General features: G+C 38.3%; 1 protein-coding gene and 1 long non-coding RNA gene across 5 annotated transcripts in view; both read right to left on the reverse strand.

The window, feature by feature from the left end:
- Window positions 1-10,664, reverse strand: part of LOC122568552 (calcium/calmodulin-dependent 3',5'-cyclic nucleotide phosphodiesterase 1-like) — a 118,146-nt gene extending 107,482 nt beyond the window's left edge. For both annotated transcript variants that reach the window (XM_043728426.1, XM_043728425.1), the window contains exon 1: window positions 6,669-10,664. In XM_043728426.1, coding sequence (XP_043584361.1) covers window positions 6,669-6,852 — 184 coding nt within the window. In that variant the 5' untranslated portion in view covers window positions 6,853-10,664. The remainder of the gene's footprint in view (window positions 1-6,668) is intronic.
- A 4,069-nt stretch (window positions 10,665-14,733) lies between these two features.
- LOC122568566 lies at window positions 14,734-17,895 on the reverse strand. 3 transcript variants are annotated; one of them, XR_006317125.1, is made up of 5 exons: window positions 17,565-17,895; window positions 16,690-16,892; window positions 15,334-16,427; window positions 15,175-15,238; window positions 14,734-15,112 (listed from the first exon to the last, which is right to left on the reverse strand). It is a non-coding gene; the product is annotated as an uncharacterized LOC122568566 (long non-coding RNA). The 3 variants fall into 3 exon arrangements; XR_006317126.1 differs by lacking the exon at window positions 16,690-16,892; XR_006317124.1 differs by having other exon boundaries at window positions 15,334-16,892.
- Window positions 17,896-18,122: the final 227 nt, after the last annotated feature.

Below are 18,122 nucleotides of genomic sequence, written 5' to 3' on the forward strand. Positions count from 1 at the left end.
AATCCGATCACGTGATTGCTGAAAAGGAATTCGATCGAGGAGTTGATCGGAACGATACACGTGAAATTGCCCGGAGGTTTCTTTAACGATGTGATGGCATAATTAAGAGGGCTATAGGCAACGTAATCGTTTTTTGACAAAGCGGAACCTCCAGTAGAGAAATTATTATTTCAACCATATACACGCGTCCTTCTTGAACATGTTTAAACCAACTGCCTTTTCGTTTCTTTCTTCAAAGACACGTGTATCATTTAATGACAACGATTAATAAAATTTTCATGTTCGTCATGATAATGATAGGAGTATAATAAGAGTTGAAAGTAGCTGACGAATATATTTAGAGGAACTTCTGATTCGATCGAAGATCGTGCCACCTTTAAAACTTCAGAAACTTGGTGACCCGAAATGGCCAAGCGTGCAAATTTAATTTAACAATTAGAGATACCACAGTTCGGGAACTTGGAAACTCCGATTTCAATTTCCAAGGAGCAGCACGCATCTGAATAATTTTTATTACAATTTGCATTTCCTTAAAACTTTCCCCTCGTTTTCATTTTATTTCAGAGATGGAAGATGTTTCGCGTTTCTGCCAATTTTTTATAGAACCATGTAACTTATTAAATAAATTATAAATAGTAATTTATTTTCGCTTTATTGGTACTAAACTAACAACTAAAATAATAAGCAGGTACGAGGCATCGAGAGAAAACATGAACTAAGGCACATTTTTTTAAATAAAAGTTCATAGCATTAATTTATACCAATTAATTTTCACCAACAAGTTGTATCAATTACACAAAAATGGAGGCATCCAATTTTTGCGAATCAAACATTTTAGACAACGAATTACTCGCTCAGTTTGTTAAATATTCAGATTGGCCGGTTCTTGTTCTCAACTAAGTTGCTCTGTTCTATGTTCTATTAAAGTGAACTAAATGTATAACGTCAATGAACAGGAGACAGTGATTAATTAAATGAAAATTGCCCCAAAGTAAAAAATATTAATAAACTGATCGTCTCGTAAATAGTCACATCGCATGATCTGAAGGCAAAGAATCATGAATTTCATTTATTTATTCATAGATCACGGTGTTCCTCTTTTATTTGTTCTATTTGATTAAGAAGAAGTTTACTCGAAGTACGCCATCGACAGCTCGCTCACACTTACGACTCGAAGAATATGTGAGATAGACTTTTTTACTGTAATAAGGTTACTAATGAAACAAGTACACGATACATGACGTGATAATTACACGTGCTTATATAACTCTTAATAAACAACTGAGTAAATTCCACGTACTGGTATACTGCCCCTTTTACCTTCGATAGCAAAAACGATGTAATATTTATAAATTCTTTCTCTGAAAATTGGAAATGTTATATATTCAAGGAAAAAATGTATACCATAGGCCATACAATAAGTGATAAAACAACGATATTCATAAACAGATCTGCGATTATTTCTTCGTGATAATATTCACAAGTCATCGTGTAATGATGGAAAAGTAAGAAAAAGTTCTCACGATCGATTTTGATGTTTTGATGATATATCTTGATTGATAGTTTGATATGTTTATGTAATCGCAAAGGATACTTTATATCGTGTCTAAACATAGACGTTTGACGAAACGTTCCCACCGGCATACGTATGGTTGAAAAGAAACTACATAAATCCTAGCGTAACATGAATTTTCGTTATCCATCAAAAATACAAGAATATTTTTCTCTATCACGTCCATGCTCAGAGAAATTATATTCATATATCAAGGCTGTCTCACCGTGTCGCACGACTCTAGATCTTTTCGTAAGAGTACGCTAACCGAACTTTTCACGTGCAACATCACGGCATAGTATCGGTGCAAAGGAAGAGATAATATTGCCAGAAGCTAAAATGCACGACGAAGCTCGCTATTTCGAAGAAAAGCTGCAGCGACTCAGCTTGTAAAAATCCACTCGCGAACAAACTCGACTGCGAGAAAGGAATATCTCGAGAACGATTCGTGAAACGATTCGTAATAACGTAATCATTCGACTAATGACGGATGCAGTCACTTATCCGAGGATAAACGGACTGTAACGAATCGCAGACGCGTTAACTCTTAAGAATGCTGCGCTGTTTGGATTTTTTCTAATTCCTTTGAATTTCTAATTGTGCAAAGGAATGAAAAATTTAATGGTAATCTCAAGAGACACTTTGGAATATTTTCTTTTTAAAATTAATGTTTAGATAACGTTGCATATTATATCGAATACTAAGAATGTCGAATATAATAATTTATATAATTAAATTAATTATTCCATCGAAACTTTCATCGGAAAAAAATACTTGTATTTACGTCAACGATTGGGGTGGATTCGGATATATGGCGAATTCGCGTGTTGTTTTCTCGACCAGGAGAAGAGTACTCTATTTGGATTTCGGCTGGTAGAAAAGTCTCTCCGGGAATGAAGAAGCGAAGAAAGGAACAAACGTCGTTGGGAAGATCGAGAAAATCGAGAAAAACGAGCAAAACAGGGAATAAATGGCAAAGGATACTCGATTTTGCAGTCTGTGCTAGTTTTTAAACGTCCAATGACATTCTCCAAATCCATGGGGATTCTAGGGAGATTTTCCACTAAAACAAAAGAGAAATGGTATTGAGAAAAATCTCGAACGTACTGACATTATCACGGCCGCTGGAACTAAGATTATCGGAAACACTCTTGTCTCGAAAGTAGCAATGTCACAGGACTGAACGCAATTTCCCATTGTTACGTAAAGAACAGACGATTAATGGTAGATGTATGGATTATATCTGACACAATATTTCTGAAAATATCTGGATGGATCCTACGCAATAAAAATTAACAATATGGAATTTAAAAATTACATGTAATACGTTTATTACATCTAATTGATTATTAGACGTTAATTGTTAACTAATACGTTAATTGATTATTAGAAGTACTTATTTTTCTAAGTTGGTTTAGAAAATTAAGTTGATGAGACAAATGGATTTATATAAATGATTAACGATGTTATTGATAATTTTGTACCCATGTATTATACTTGTATTATTCTTCCTAATGTCTTAGTAAATTACCTTGTTAGTCATTTAGAACAAATCGTACAATCATATCCATTTTTATTAGAAATTCATCCTGTTATTTATCGTATTATTTATCATGACAGGGCAAATACCAAATTTCGCTCATATGAAATAATTAAAAACACAATATTAAAATAATTTGCGCAGAAACACGTTCCTGGAATATATACGTGAAATTAGGTGAATGGAGCAATACTGAATTCCAGCAATCGTAAATAGACATTTACGATACAAATATTAAGACGGACGACAGACAAAACACGTAAATCGCAATATGTTTCTTATGTTATACAGTACTTATTTTACTCCTTTTGTTATAACTCGTGTTATTATATCGATACAAATGCAGATAAAAGTGAACGATAAATTCATCGTCGAATGTTATAACCTGAACATAAATTGTTCCACGTAATATTTACAGTCACAGTACGGTATTCGGCGAGAAGAAATAAATTCATAATTCACGATCGGAATAATCGTAAAGTGGAAAAGTTCCTAACTTCTGTACTTGGTAGACCAGGTAAAAAATTGAACAATTAGAGAAGCGAACCGAGCTTTACGACATTCATTCTTCTCGGAGGGAAGTGAATGCGGCGTGTAAACGTGGGTTAATTTCAAACGGTTGACGGATGAAAAGAAAGTACAACAACGGTGTTAGAGGGAGAACCTGAAGCCAGTAAAAATGATAAAATCACTTGCTTTCAGGCATTTCGTAATTTCGGGCGCCGCGTTGCAAGTTCTTTCGTTAAAAATATTTCCCCGTAATTTCTCGCGCGCTACGTAGCACGCGATGTAAATGTCCCTTCCTCCCCTTTCTTTCGCATTTTTTTTTCTATTCTTTCTTGCTTCTCTGTCTCGAGTTTCCCGTCTCCACTTTGCTTGCTTGTTTTATAACGAAGAGCACGTGCAGTTCATCGTCGTGGTCGTGGTCGTCGTAGTCGAGAGGACGTTGTTACCATCGCAGCAACATTGCTCCGTGTCGTAAATAGATTTGCTTCGAACACAAAGTTCAATGTAAATGAACTCCAAGTGAATTAAGAGCTCGACAAACGAGGTTGCCTTCTACTCGCCTTGGATAACTTTTGACACCGAGGAAGAATGGGTCATTCGGTTACAATGGGTGTCGCCGTATTCGGCTGCATTCGATCGGCGATCTATACTGTGACGATACGGTGGCATCAATGCCGAGAAATGTATTGTACGTACTTTGTGGCGACCATGTAGACGGCAGGAATGTATACGATGAGATGGAAATCTGGCTCTCAAGCAAACAATTTCCATTGATAATTTTAATAATTAATTTATAATTTCCATTGATTAGTCTTCCATGTAATATTCGTTATTGTAACATTTATTGTATTCAACGATTAGAGCATTCATTGTTCCAGTTATTTGGCGGTTCACTTATTCCATCGCTGCTGAATTTTTCATTTTTGTTTTTCAAATATTCTTTTTCCTAGTGTATTTACTGCCTGATTGAAAGTGTTGAACGTCTCTCCTGACAAAAAATTGTATAAAAATCGAAGCAATCTATCAGTCGGGAAATGTATTTTTCAATTATATTATATATTATATATATTATAACCCCCAATATATGATATTATATTATATTATGTTATTTATATTATAAAAGAACTTGGTATACAGCTTTTCACGGTACGATAATATTTATAATTCTCGGCAGTGTATCGTACGAGGGAACAATTTGCTAATCAAATTTTCAAGACGAAATAATTTCTACCAACAACAATATACCGTTTTTTCGTAGCTTATGTTGTTTATGTGAAAATATACGATTCAACCGCATGTGATTTGTGGAAACTTCGTTTTGAAAATATAGAAGGAAAATGTGGCGACGGCACTTTCCCACCAACCTAATATTTTTATTTTTGACGTGACATTACAGTTTTATCTTATAAGTCGTATGTCACGTAATGGAAGGCAAGAGGGAAAAAGCCGAAACGTGCTGTTTGCCACGTGTATGAGTATTTGTGTTTATAAACAGCCATATTCCATTTACGAATAGCGAAACAAAAAGTTTGGAAATATTCTCGAACTTAAGGAGAAACATCGAATAATCTTGAAACTCGGTTGCGAATTGTTCACGAAAAGATAATTATGATTATTAGATCATTATTATTGCACGAAATATAAAATATAATATTTATGAAGCTAATGGTATAGACGCGTTATTTGTTATTTTTATAAGTATCTGTATGATATAGCGCATATATAATAAATAATAAAAATATGAGGAAATCAAACCGAAACACACTGATCAAATAAATATAAATGTATAATTACTACAACAGGTTACGTATTCGTGTTGAAACAAAAATGTTTAAATTAATAACAATATGAATGTGCGTCAGAAGTAAGCTATAAAAGCACATGATTAACTGAGTTTGGATCAACAATGACATAAAAATTTATCGAAAAATAGACAACCTCCATTAACGTGCACAAAAGATGTCACTCTTTTGAGCGGCAAAATTAAACATACCTTGGAATACCATTGGCTCTAGAGCATAAAAGTGGATAGAATATGTGAATGAAAAGCTAAATATTACACAAACCCGAGTAAATAATAATTTATCCGATAAAAGCAGGATCGAACGAAACCTGCGAATTTTCGTACTCTCTGAAGTTCTATTTAATATGTATAATATTGAAATGCACATAATAACGTTCGATTAACAACGAGTTTCTTTGCCGATGATAATAAACCGGCCGTATTTGTTACTCGATTCAACGAGAAATCCACGTACAAACACGGTTCGCGAAATTCAAAGGTGTTCGCGCTTCTCTGCTTAGCCACTCGCGCGTTTCTCAATTAATTAAGCTTGCCCGGTGTTTTTCCCTTTTTTCCTCCGACCATGATTACCCGTTTTGAACCTCGAGCCTGTGTACGGGTATTTCGCTTAATTAGGGCAAAAGACGAGACACGGCACGATTACGTATAAGCGAGAACACACGATTTACGAGGTCGTTGAAATCACGAAGTTGACGTTGCACCAGTAACCGAGCGTGCTGGGTACCAGAGAAGAATAATTACACTCGTACAAGCGAAACTCTCGGACGAGACGCTATTGCGTGTACTTTCCGAGTAATAAACTTTTGATTATTTTTGCAAATGAGCCTGTACAGTGACAGAGGAATGCCGGTGATAGCACGGAATACAGCAATAAGGAAAAACAGACGTTCTCGTTGACCCACAAATGTCGTCCAAGTTTACGCGGACTTTCGCCCCGAGGAAACTCGCCGTAACATCCAGACGCTATCGAATAAAAAAAAAATCCCGGATGATTTGTAGCTCGTTCGATCGAACCACTAAAAATACGAGAAGACTTGCCGTAATCATATCGTCGATAAAAAATAAGGAAAGAAAAGAAGATTCTGACTAGATGGAAGAGTTGGTTCCATCGGGGTCGTATAACATAACGACGATAATACCTTGTACGCGCCACGCCATCAAGAACGAAAGATAAGCAAAGCCTTTTCCCTCTTTCGTTCTCCACCTGCCCTTGCTCTATCTGGCTGGACGATAGAAGTCGAGTCTTATCGTGATTCGGTACTTACCGATCACATAGCTATACCCGTCCAAGGTGAGAACACATTTGCGTGTGTTGGAAGAGCTCGGAATTCCTGGCACTACTCTGCGAGAAATTCGCTTACCAGGGCTGCAAGGAGTACTGCCGGTACTTGCAGCACCTGGGTCCGAGTGGCACTTCTGCACGGGATCTTTGCTTTGTCTAGACATCATCGTCCTCTTCGAAGCCACTTATACTGCGCTTCTCTAGCAGAAGCCGGAAGAAAGAAAACCTACTTCCGCACCATGCCCGCGCCACCAGTCTACTTAGCCACGCGACGATCTCCAACAGACTTTTCCTATCGTTGCCAAGTTTTTATCACGACAGCCTGACAACGTGAATTCGATACTCGTCATTGCCGTTGACTGACACCCCCGTTACATCCGGTTCCACTTGCACACCGTTCACTCGACAAAGTACAAAGTAGCTCGTCCGTGACACACGATTTTTCCCTTGCTCGCCAACGTTCCAACGAAACTTCGATTTTCCTCTTTTCCCCTCTGTTTACCTTTGCGCCCCAACTTCTTTCGGTTCTTTAACGAACCAATACCGCTGGCGCTCGAAGCTTCGAAAAGCTTCCACGGATTACTTCCAGGCCATGAAACACGTCGTGCCGGTAGATATACTCGTTTCACGAAATCCTCCACTCGTCGCACGTCGTCTGAAACCGCTAGAACACGAGCTACGTGGCTGTAATTGCGGTTAATCGTCGAAACTCGCGTGAACCAGCCTAGCTTTAATCGACTACCTTTTTCTTCTTGTCGTTTAAAGTTCGAAAGTTTGGGATTCAAAGGATTATTTGATCTTTCAGTATATAAGATCTCGCGGATTTCGATCGTAACACGAACGTCACGTTTACGCTGCAAGGTTCTGTACAAGAAAATAGAGAAGGTTCCCCTTTGTAGAGCAATTGTTTGATAATGGCTTTCCTCTTGCTCTCGAGCGTTCCTGGTGTATGCCCGAGTAATTTGTTCAACGTCCCTGAAGAGACTTGAGAAGACTCCTTCGGGCACACTGTTGCGTGCCAGCTTCTATTCCAGTTCGGATTACCGTGTTTCACGTGTCATTTTCTTTGGTATTTCTCATATACTTTCGAGCGTTTGATTTGATTTCCTCTTTAACGCCGATTTCTCGTGCCTTCAAAACCATTTGATAACTTCAATTGTTAATTGTATATTCTTATCTTGCTTCTATTTTATCGCGTGATCTTTCTTTCTTTTTATTTTAGTTAGTTTTTATTCGAAAGATTGTTTATTTCTATTAAAAAGTTTAAACTGCAGCGTATTTCCAACGAGATGTTGGGAGGAGTTTCGCCCGTTTAACTGATATCGTGGCCATTAAACTATTCCGAGGTTTGATCAACTTCAATGACAATCGCTGCATCCGGTGCTTCCCAGCGAACTTGTTTATCTTCTGGAATTGCTTTCGGCCGTGCTGATTTCCAGCGAAGGATTACGAGCATCCTACTCTTTCCTCCGTGGTAACTTTCTCAACGCGTCTCGCGTCCCGTTCACTATCCCTTTACGTCGAGATTCTTCGAATTACACCGAAACAAGTAGTCCAATTGTCCGCTGAACAATCGTCGCAATTCGTTCTTTTCTCGTTTACTAACTACGTCGACTCGTAATCCGATTAATTTCGCGTTGGTGAAACGCCTGCGAATGCACGGTATCTTCTAATTCTGATACCACGTAAGCTTCTTTCTAAGACAACGTTTAATAAACCTTAGTTATACGATTCTTCGTTTCATCACTTTTCGATAGGAATTTCTTTACGTCCTCCTTCGATCAATTCCTGCCAATTTCTTTCAACCACCGATGATTTCGGTCTCGAGGAAGTTTCTACTAGTTTCCAAAGTTGTCGATCTTGAATTTATCGACCTGTGGATTCTAAAACATTTCGAACGCGCCAGCAACGTGCTACGTTATCCTTGCAAGGGCCATCGATGTCGGTTTTCATCATTTTTCTAGTAAATCTTCGGGCTCTCGTGGAACATAAATATACCAGTAGCTCTATCGACCAGACAAACAGACTAACTTTCCTTCTTATTCTCTTTTTCCTTCTTTTTCACACCTTCGTGAACGTTCCGAGCTGCACGCGGCTCGATAAGGTTTCCGCCAGCACAAAAATTTATGCCGCGAACGCTGACCCCAGTGTCGATTACAAGCTAACGATCCCCGCGAGCAAACGACCTAAGAGAATCCTCGTCGTCAGTCTACTCGTTCGTTCCACCGATTAGTAATCTTTCCTGTCACGTACGCGTCCGAAATTTCTGGCAAATACGCGCATCTTCTCGGAATCAGTTATGCATCGAACGATCTCTCGATTTTTCTTCGATCAAAGGGACGTACGTAAAAGTTGGCTACTTTGAATACCGCATAGACGAAAGATAAATTCAACGAATCGACGAGACTTCCAAGTTTAATACATTATTGGCATTAATTTTATTTATATCGTTATAGATGCAGGATTATAAGCAAATTAGTATTCAACCTTAATCGGCGCTATTCAATATACACGTTCACATCCGCTCGTTAGCCTTAAGTAGGTAAGGCATTAATCTTCTACCAGCTTCTTTTGATAGACGTACTCGATTCCCCGGTACAGAGACTCTTCGAGCTGATTGATCACCTCCAAACGACCGACAGCGTATTAACACGTGTCCGTCGCGAGGATTCTTCCGAGTGAACCTAACGTGCGGTCGTGTATGCGGTTCTCACCCCCTTTCTCTTTGCCGTACTCGTCTTTGAAGTCTGACCGGTCGGATCGATCCGATGGATCTCGCCACTGAGAAGTGCACGCACGGGAAATTTCGCGAGAGACCGCGTGAACCACTCGAATTTGCTCGTGTAAGTTGGAGATGTTATCACGAATGGAAAGTCGACAAAGTTTCTCCGGGGTAATTTAGCCTGGAAATGGTAGGGGGAGGGGGAACACGGGCCGATAGTTCAATTACCTTTGCGCCTTCTTCGCGGAGTTTTTACGATGGCCGTTACGTGCATGCACGGACACGGAAAATCGTGATGGCGAGGGGTGAAGGTATTCTGCGATCGATTCACGTTACCATAACGTTAAATTCAGTTTACCCGCTCGTGCACCGGCGCGCCGGCACTCTCGCGAAGCCGGCACGCGCACGGCGCGCACCTTTTCATACAACGATCGATCACTTCGCATTCGCTGATTATCGGGATCCAGAGACGATCATTCGTCGATCGTTTCACGCGTCTACACGACTACGCTCGCACAGGTGTCATTTAATCAGATGCGCCCGTCGCACGCACCTGCTCGAGCCTGGAAACTCTAGCCGCGAGGATTACGCAAGTTTGGTCGCTTTCTCGATAATATTTATTTATACTTTATCCAAGATTATCCGCGTCGTTGCCGCTTCGATCGAGCATTTCCTCTTCCTGTGGCTGCGTCACTCTTTATTAATAACTCGTCCAGGATTATCCTTTTCGCTATTCGACAGTTCGTACGGAAATCCGTTCGCAATTTCGCACACAGCAGACTCAACGTAACTGGCTTCTCCGTTTCTACATCACGTTATTCGTCATCCCGCCAATCCGTCAAACGATCCATCTTGTCAAAATTCAACCACAGGTAAACAAACTTTATCCTCGATTCCTCTTCGTTGATTGTGTCAGATCGACGAGATCCCGAACAATCCACCGGATGATCAAATCACATTTGAAAAATTCTGCGTCCCCATCGAAGTGGCGATGATGATTGCGGATCGGCGATAGGGAACTTTGAGCGGAAGAAGTGCGCAACGCGCGAGTGGAAGAACCGCGTGCTTGGTCAGACGTCACGCGGCGGACTCGTGCGACAAGAGGGACGCGCCGGCTGAATCCACGAATGACGCCACGAGGGAAAGATCGACGCGAAGCGAGCAAGGGAGCGAGCAGGACGGAGCGAATGATACACACGCGAACGCCAACACGCGAACGCGATCTACGCGAAAACGGAGACACACGTGCGACCTGAGCCGCGGTACCGCTACAACTGAACCATTCCAAACCTCCACCTCTCGTCGAGTTTCCTCCTCTCGCTCTCCACGCCGCTCCAAACCCTCCTGTCGACCCGCTACGTCGCCCTCTCACTACTCACTCTCTCTCTCTCTCTCCCCTCTCTTCTCTTCTCTTTTCATCTTATTGCACGTCGATCATTCTTCTCCCTCCCTTTCACCGTTCCCAGATTTTTCTCTTTTTCTATCGTTACTCTCATTTCTGCCATCCTTGTCGTTCTTCTGTTTGCTGGTTCGTTCGTCCGTTCGTTCATTCTGTCATCAATTCCGTTCATATCTTCGTGCGCTTTTTCTCTTCGTTCCGCGAAATCGACGAGTTTCCTTACCCTCTTGAGTACTATTCACCCTCAGGTAAGCATCGAAGACAGTTTCTTGGGGAAGAAAGTCGTAGAGATCAACGATTACCCTACGGCGAATACGATTTCGATAGGGGATGTTTGGTCGAAGCGAGGGAGATTGTTTTGGGCACACTGATTAAGATAGAAGCACCATCGTAAGTGAATTTGCAAATGCCAATGCGGCCGAATGTCGGTTCAACGAGGGGAGAAACCTCGATGGCATGGAACGATTATTTCGTTTTAGGATTAAACAGTGATATTGTGATGATTGATCGTGAACCGGGTGCTTGGCGTATACATTGAGAAACAGATGGTAGATTTCGATGTTTTGGTGAAAGATCTTGCGTAGAAAATTGTATTATTATATATCTGTATATATTATATAATATATTTATAATAATTATGTATTATATATTTATACGCTACCAGATGTTTCAGTTTCTTCGATTAAATCTTGTCAGGAAGTTCCATAGAATTATGGATTTAAGATGTTGCATAAACATAGATCGTTTGAAGCTTTACTGGAATTATCTTTGACAAAAATTGAAAATACAAAGAGAACAATTTCTGAGTCTGCGAATATTTCTCTTGATTTCGCACCTTTATATTTTTACGTGTAAGTAATTTTGCAAAAGCGATATACTAAACAAGTATCAATATACATGACGAACTGATACGAAGAGTTGACCGATTCACTAAGACGAAGCAAAGTTAGAATGAACTTTATATTAACAGCAACGATTACATTTATAGTGGATATTCCTTTCATATTTCGTATTTCTTAATAAACATTGCAAACATCCTATACCTATGCAACATGTCCTTTTATTCGTGTCTATAGAAAATTCCATCAACATTTGGCTGGTAAAATTGTGACACTTTGTATATTAATCATATATCATCGTATATTGTACCTTTTTACGCATGACGAAGTTACGGAACATAAGAAGGGAAAAGACAATTCAGGCTTGTCCTTACACGTTTTCGTTTATGCGATATTCGATCGTTCGATCTTCTTGCGTTCGTCTTTCTTAGCATAGTCTCTAGATATCTATCCCTCGTTTGACCCTTTCACCTTTGCTGTTCCCATCTTACACCGACAGGTAACCCGCCACTATCGCCGTAACCTTTTAGAAATTTCGCTCACTCGGAACGCCATAAAACGAGTCTGGGAATTTTCAACGGGAAATAGAGCAATGAACAAGGACGCGCAAGAAGAGAGTTAATCGCTTGTGCGCCCGGCGAGTGGAAATAAAAATGATTAATTTCTAAAGCGACGCAGACGAGAAATACGCAACCGCATGAATAATTAGAAAAGTTCATTTCCATTTCAGTTATCCAATTATTTGTTTGCGCTCCACGATCCTACCGAGATTCTTTTTTTCTCATCTACTAGTTTCCTTTTTTCCTCTCATTATCGTAGTTTTCCCTTCAACGCGTCACTTCTGCCATCGTGATTTCTCTTTGCTCCTCGACGTCTATGACACTCACTAAGCCTCATAACACCCTTCCACATCCTCTTTTTCTATAGCGAATTATTCCCATCTCTTCGGGGTGAAAACTGAACATTATTTCCAAACGCGTAATGGAAAATGTTTAGCATTTAATTGTATTCTGTGCCTTCTCTTGCCTCCCTTCTTTAACATTATGCCCCGTTCCACTTGTAGATGTCTGTCACGTTCAATTTAATTGAAATTAACAGTCGTTCAGTCTCCCCTGTAAAACTGCGTCATTGATCGAGTGAATTTCCCAAATGTAATTTAAATTTGGTAGTGAATCTGATCGCAGCTATCGACTTTCTCCACACTTCCAATGTTTCGCGCCGATGTACTTCCATAGTTTCACCACTGTGTTGCGATAAAATGTTCCGCGTTGGTCGCCATAGTTATCCGCCCACTAACCGCACTCTAACATCTCCTTCCACCCGATCCTCTTGGTTTATGTAAATTTAGCGCGATTAACTCTATTTCGTCAGTGTCCTTAACTCCCCTTCTAGGTCTAATGCAAACAGAACGACCGGATAACGAACAATTCGGTACATATTTCGAAGGATAGCAACTCAACGAGAAACAGAAATTGAATTCTCCCGCATGACACGAGGTCTCTCGAGGACCATAATTTTCTAACATTTTATCATTAGTGTTATTTGCATACATAACACGGTTGGGTTTCTTTTTAATGTATCATTAGTACTATTGTTAAATTTCTATGAAGTCATCAATTTTGACAAAAATTACAGCGTTTCCTACGTTTGATGGAAAAATTTTTCATGCTAATAACTTTATTGCAAATTGCAGAAATAGAAAGAGAGAGAGAGAGAGAGAGAAAGAGAGATAGAGAGGGAGAGGGTTCGATAAAAGGTTCGAGTTAGCAGCGAGAACTTTTTCCACGGGTAATGTCCTTAATTCGATTCCTGTGTCACATTTATAGATTCCCCCGTTAATGTACTCTAATATACAAGGCAGAAGAACTAAATCTTTTATCTATCGTCACGTGACAGCGCTCTTGCTTCTATCGCTATCTACAGAACAACCCTTTAAAGGCAGAATGTATTTTACACTCCACATGTCGCGTTCCTCCGCTTATAGCGATAGATAAATTTACGCTTGGAAGGATTTAATTTAGGTCAGACATAAATCGACCTGGGTCGCGTAATTACCAATACAGAGGCTTCAAATATTCTCTGTCGGCCGCCTAAAATCCTCGATTCGAGTACCTCGGTTAGACGCCTTTCGTAAATCCCCTTCATATTACGACTTGAAGTAGGGAACATTTCAAATTCAAACGCAGTACGCAGCTACATCTGTTTTACACGGTAGCGTTACGCTCGCGGAAACCTCAGCCCACAGAGGGAAGTATATGGAGTCTCACCGCGTCCAACGAACCGTTCCAACTCCCCTTCGACACTAGCTCCAACCTCGAGTGGCAAACCCTTGCTTCGTCACGCCTCACCAACGACGCTATCGTGGATATCCCTCATGCTTCCCCCATACACCCTCTATGCTATATTCCATACTGTGGCCCATCTTCATCTTTGCACGATCTAGAGTATACGCTTTAGGACGAGTGTGAGCGAGATGACTTCAAATATCCATAAAGCTTATTCCAAAGGGATAATAAATTAGTCAGCAAAGACTCTGCTTCTAACCGTGAGACAGAGATGTGCTTCCAGTAGTTTCGCTCGAGTAATGGCTGATTCGGTCGCGAAGGTATTTATGCGACTGGAAATAGGAAGCACTGTGAAGAACATCGGGAAGATGCGTAAGAGGGGAAGCAATTTTCCGCGTGAAAAATTCGTTGAACGGTGTAGCGACGTTGATATATCGTCGTAGGACGTACTGGGAATATAAGTAACGTCGAACCGGGGATGTTTCGTCATTTTTATCGTGCTACGTCCTGAATATGCATGATATGCATGAGCGTCGTTCAATTCCGATTGTTTCCATTACGAAACGTTTGTTAGTGACTCAGTAAAACTGAATGGCTTGGGAAAATATTACGTTGCAATTAATGTTGATTTGAAGAATAATATTTTATCAAGCTTATTGTACCATTACGTACCTATATTCTGTTCTGCTAGAAGAGGATTTTTGCTTCGAATACAATGCATTCCTGATATTGACATATCACATTTGTATTTATATTCGTTCTTATTGGCACATATTTTGTACTTTATTGTATTATAAGAAATTGTAAATTGTGAAGATGGTAAATTTATATAAATAGCGTTGAAGTGTATAGTATGACAAGCAGATTATAAATTATTTTTCTAGAAGGGCAAAACTATTTGATTTTTACAGTATATGATTTAATATTTTTGAAAATTAAGAGAAATTGCGTCAGTCATAATCTAGCCAAGTCCTGCAGAAAATTTCTTATTCAAATAGATGCGAGGATTATTTTACATTCATCGCATGCGTCTCTGACATTCTATTCGTCTCTACATATAATACTTCTTCCACAGGAATAAAATCGCACACGCATGGTTTTAATTCATAACTACTTCTTATCTGGCTTCATGAATAATTTCCTTCGTTAGACATTGAACATCAAGGACGGGAAAGAATTAACCTGTTAAAAGGATCCTTGTAAATTCATATATGGTTTAATATACATAATTTATAGCTTCCTACCAGTTTAATGTACCTTCCTGTCTTAATTTCTTCCAATCAATAAAATTTTATAGTTTTCCTGCCTCTGAAAAAGATGTTAAGTAATATAATATTTTCTTTAATTCATCTCTTACTTTCTTCCATTATACTATACTAAATTTTTGTACATTTCTACCTTACCTTCCATACTGCCATACCCATATATTTCCTATATATTCCCACCCATATATTTGATTTTTCGTTTCAAATTTTCGTTTCATGCTTAATTCCGTCGGGTTCACAACTTCTCATTTCTGCAGTCTTACACGTGAATGGAACAAATGCATCTCATACTATTCTTCAAACAGTATGCATACTTACTTCGTTTCAATTTTCTTTGAAATAAACCTCGGGTAGCTGCAGTAGCTTTAGGCTACATTTGCTTATTATACAGTCATATTAAGTTTCATAAGAAAATGCATCGTGTTAATGTTTTATTGTTCGTTGTATTAGTGTCGATCGTAGTTAAGTTGCATCGAACTTTTCCATTATTTAAAAAATGTGACCTCATACTTCGCATTAACAATTTAATTTTACGACTCCTTTCCATCTATTTCTTAACTGATCCCTCTGCAGAGAATTGTAAGTCCTTAGAGCTTATGAAGTCATCAGTAAGTACGTTTGACATTTAACTGCGATTGGTCTTGAAGAGAAATATTCTCAGGGCGATGACAAATAAACCATCACTAGCATGTTCTTTTATTTATAGCTTTACCATACGCTGGATAAATGCCGTTGCAAGCTTGTACCTCTACCTTTCTTGAACTTGTACAACGACACACATGATTTCATTCTTTGATATTTTCCCACTTCGATTATTGGCATAAAATAAACAAAAAGCCATCGTTCTTTTATATATTATTGAAGTATGACGTCTGTAGTTACTCTATAGAATTAGTTTCTATCGAACACCATCATATTTTATTTCATGTAATGCAAGAACCAACAAAATTTTCTATCTATCTAATACATTGGAATAACCAACAGTTTCAATGGAATAGTTTTTCATCATTTGTTATCACTAGACTGAAGATGTTTATGGAAATTTATATTTTCATAAATATAACTAAAGAAGTGAAACATAAGCAAAAATTCGTCTCGATTACCGAATATCGTAATGAATGTTCTATTCTGTATATTTTCATATTCAGTGTACATTTCGTATATTTTTGCACTTTTGCGTATTAATCATGATCGCTTCCCCTTTTAGAGGGTTTCCATTTTTACACTGGCATCTAGATTAACACATGAAAAAAGAAGATTTCAATATCATGAATTTATTATAATGTCAATAACGAATTTCAGAGTGACTGAATGATGTGAATAAGAAGTTATCGAGCTTGGAAATCTCTGGTCGGATAGCCGCGTACAAGCTCGGAAAAATGAGTTTCTCGAAGCTTTGTGAAAGAGCTTTAAGCCACGGGAGGTTTTCTCTTCACGATAATAGTATCAATGTCTCGCTTTTTCTTCAAGGTAAATTCCACGATTGAATCTTACCTTTATCGAAGCTTTAAGTAAAAATTATTTTCAATATCAAATGAATACGTCAGTTCTTAATTACACTTAACGATCACCAAGGTTTTGTAATACTTAATTCTTTTATGTAGTATTTGTAACATTATCGTTGGAAGAAAATGAAGAGATGGGTCAAATTATCGTGGAATAATAATTGATGACGTTGATTGCAAATAGCAAGTAACCTAAAATATATTTGTGTTTCAGTATAATATTCGTTAAATCAATGCTTTACGCAGCTACAATTCTACTAATGCAATAACCAAGATAAAATTAAAAATGAAATAACTTTACCGTGATCCTCCACTTGTTTTAGGTCGTTGTATTCGTTTTTCTCAAAATTATATTTTTCATATAAAATATTCAAACATGACAGAATATAATATCAGTTAAGGATTTCGCTAGCGTTTTATTATTTGCTGTTTCATAATTGAAAATTTACGTACGTTAATATTAATTAAACGAAGTAATGCATTAATTAAATCTCGTATCACGTTTCAGTGTACATGGACAATGTTACTATGAAAGTTGCAAACTGTTGAAGTATATTTTCCTTCAAATTCCAATTAATTATACCTTTTAAATAGCGGTAGATTTGAAGATATTTGATAATTTACTGTTAACGATCAAATTTATATAAGTTTTACAGATATAATAATTTTAACTTAAAGTAAATAAAGTTGGAAACAAATCTAAAAATATACATATTGGGTTGGCAACTATAATATAAGATATTTAACGTAAATATACATTTTGCAGAGATCGTAAAAGTTGTTCAGTATATTAATAATTCTCAATATTCAGTAGGATCATTTTTTAAATTTATATTTAAAATTACTTATATTTAAAATTCATACCTTGTGTTTATTTTTTACTATGTTTGGGGTTAGGTTGTAACTTGTATATGAATATTCACGCTGGTTTCAATCCTATCAATATCATCATGACAGTCGTGCCTCGTTATAGTGCTAATGAAATAAAAATATTCTAAACAATCCTGTACGGTAAATCTTCGAATATTATTAAATAATATAAGCCACTGTGGATTTAACGTCCTATCATTTTCTGCGATGTGAAATCCGGAGGAATCCGAAGTTCGATGACGTCACGTCCGACTATAGCCGAGGGGCCCCGAACTTAGAAAAGCGCGCCAATAATCTCACTGTTACACGAGTCCTCAGGCAAGCCAGTCACGTCGTTCGCCTATGTTAAACTTGACAGTGAATCATATTTACAAAAGTTCTTGTTCGAGAGGTGTGAAAATACGTCTTATTCTGAATGAGTTACCGACTAATGTGCAATGTAGTACGAGTTACGTCGCTCCAAGCCGTAGTACTCCACGTTCCATATTCCTTTCATATCCACGATCACCAGCTCGCCATTTTGTCCGGTATTGAACAATATTTTATCTTATT

Source organism: Bombus pyrosoma, linkage group LG6 (assembly GCF_014825855.1).
Source record: "Bombus pyrosoma isolate SC7728 linkage group LG6, ASM1482585v1, whole genome shotgun sequence".
Lineage (NCBI taxonomy): Eukaryota > Metazoa > Arthropoda > Insecta > Hymenoptera > Apidae > Bombus > Bombus pyrosoma.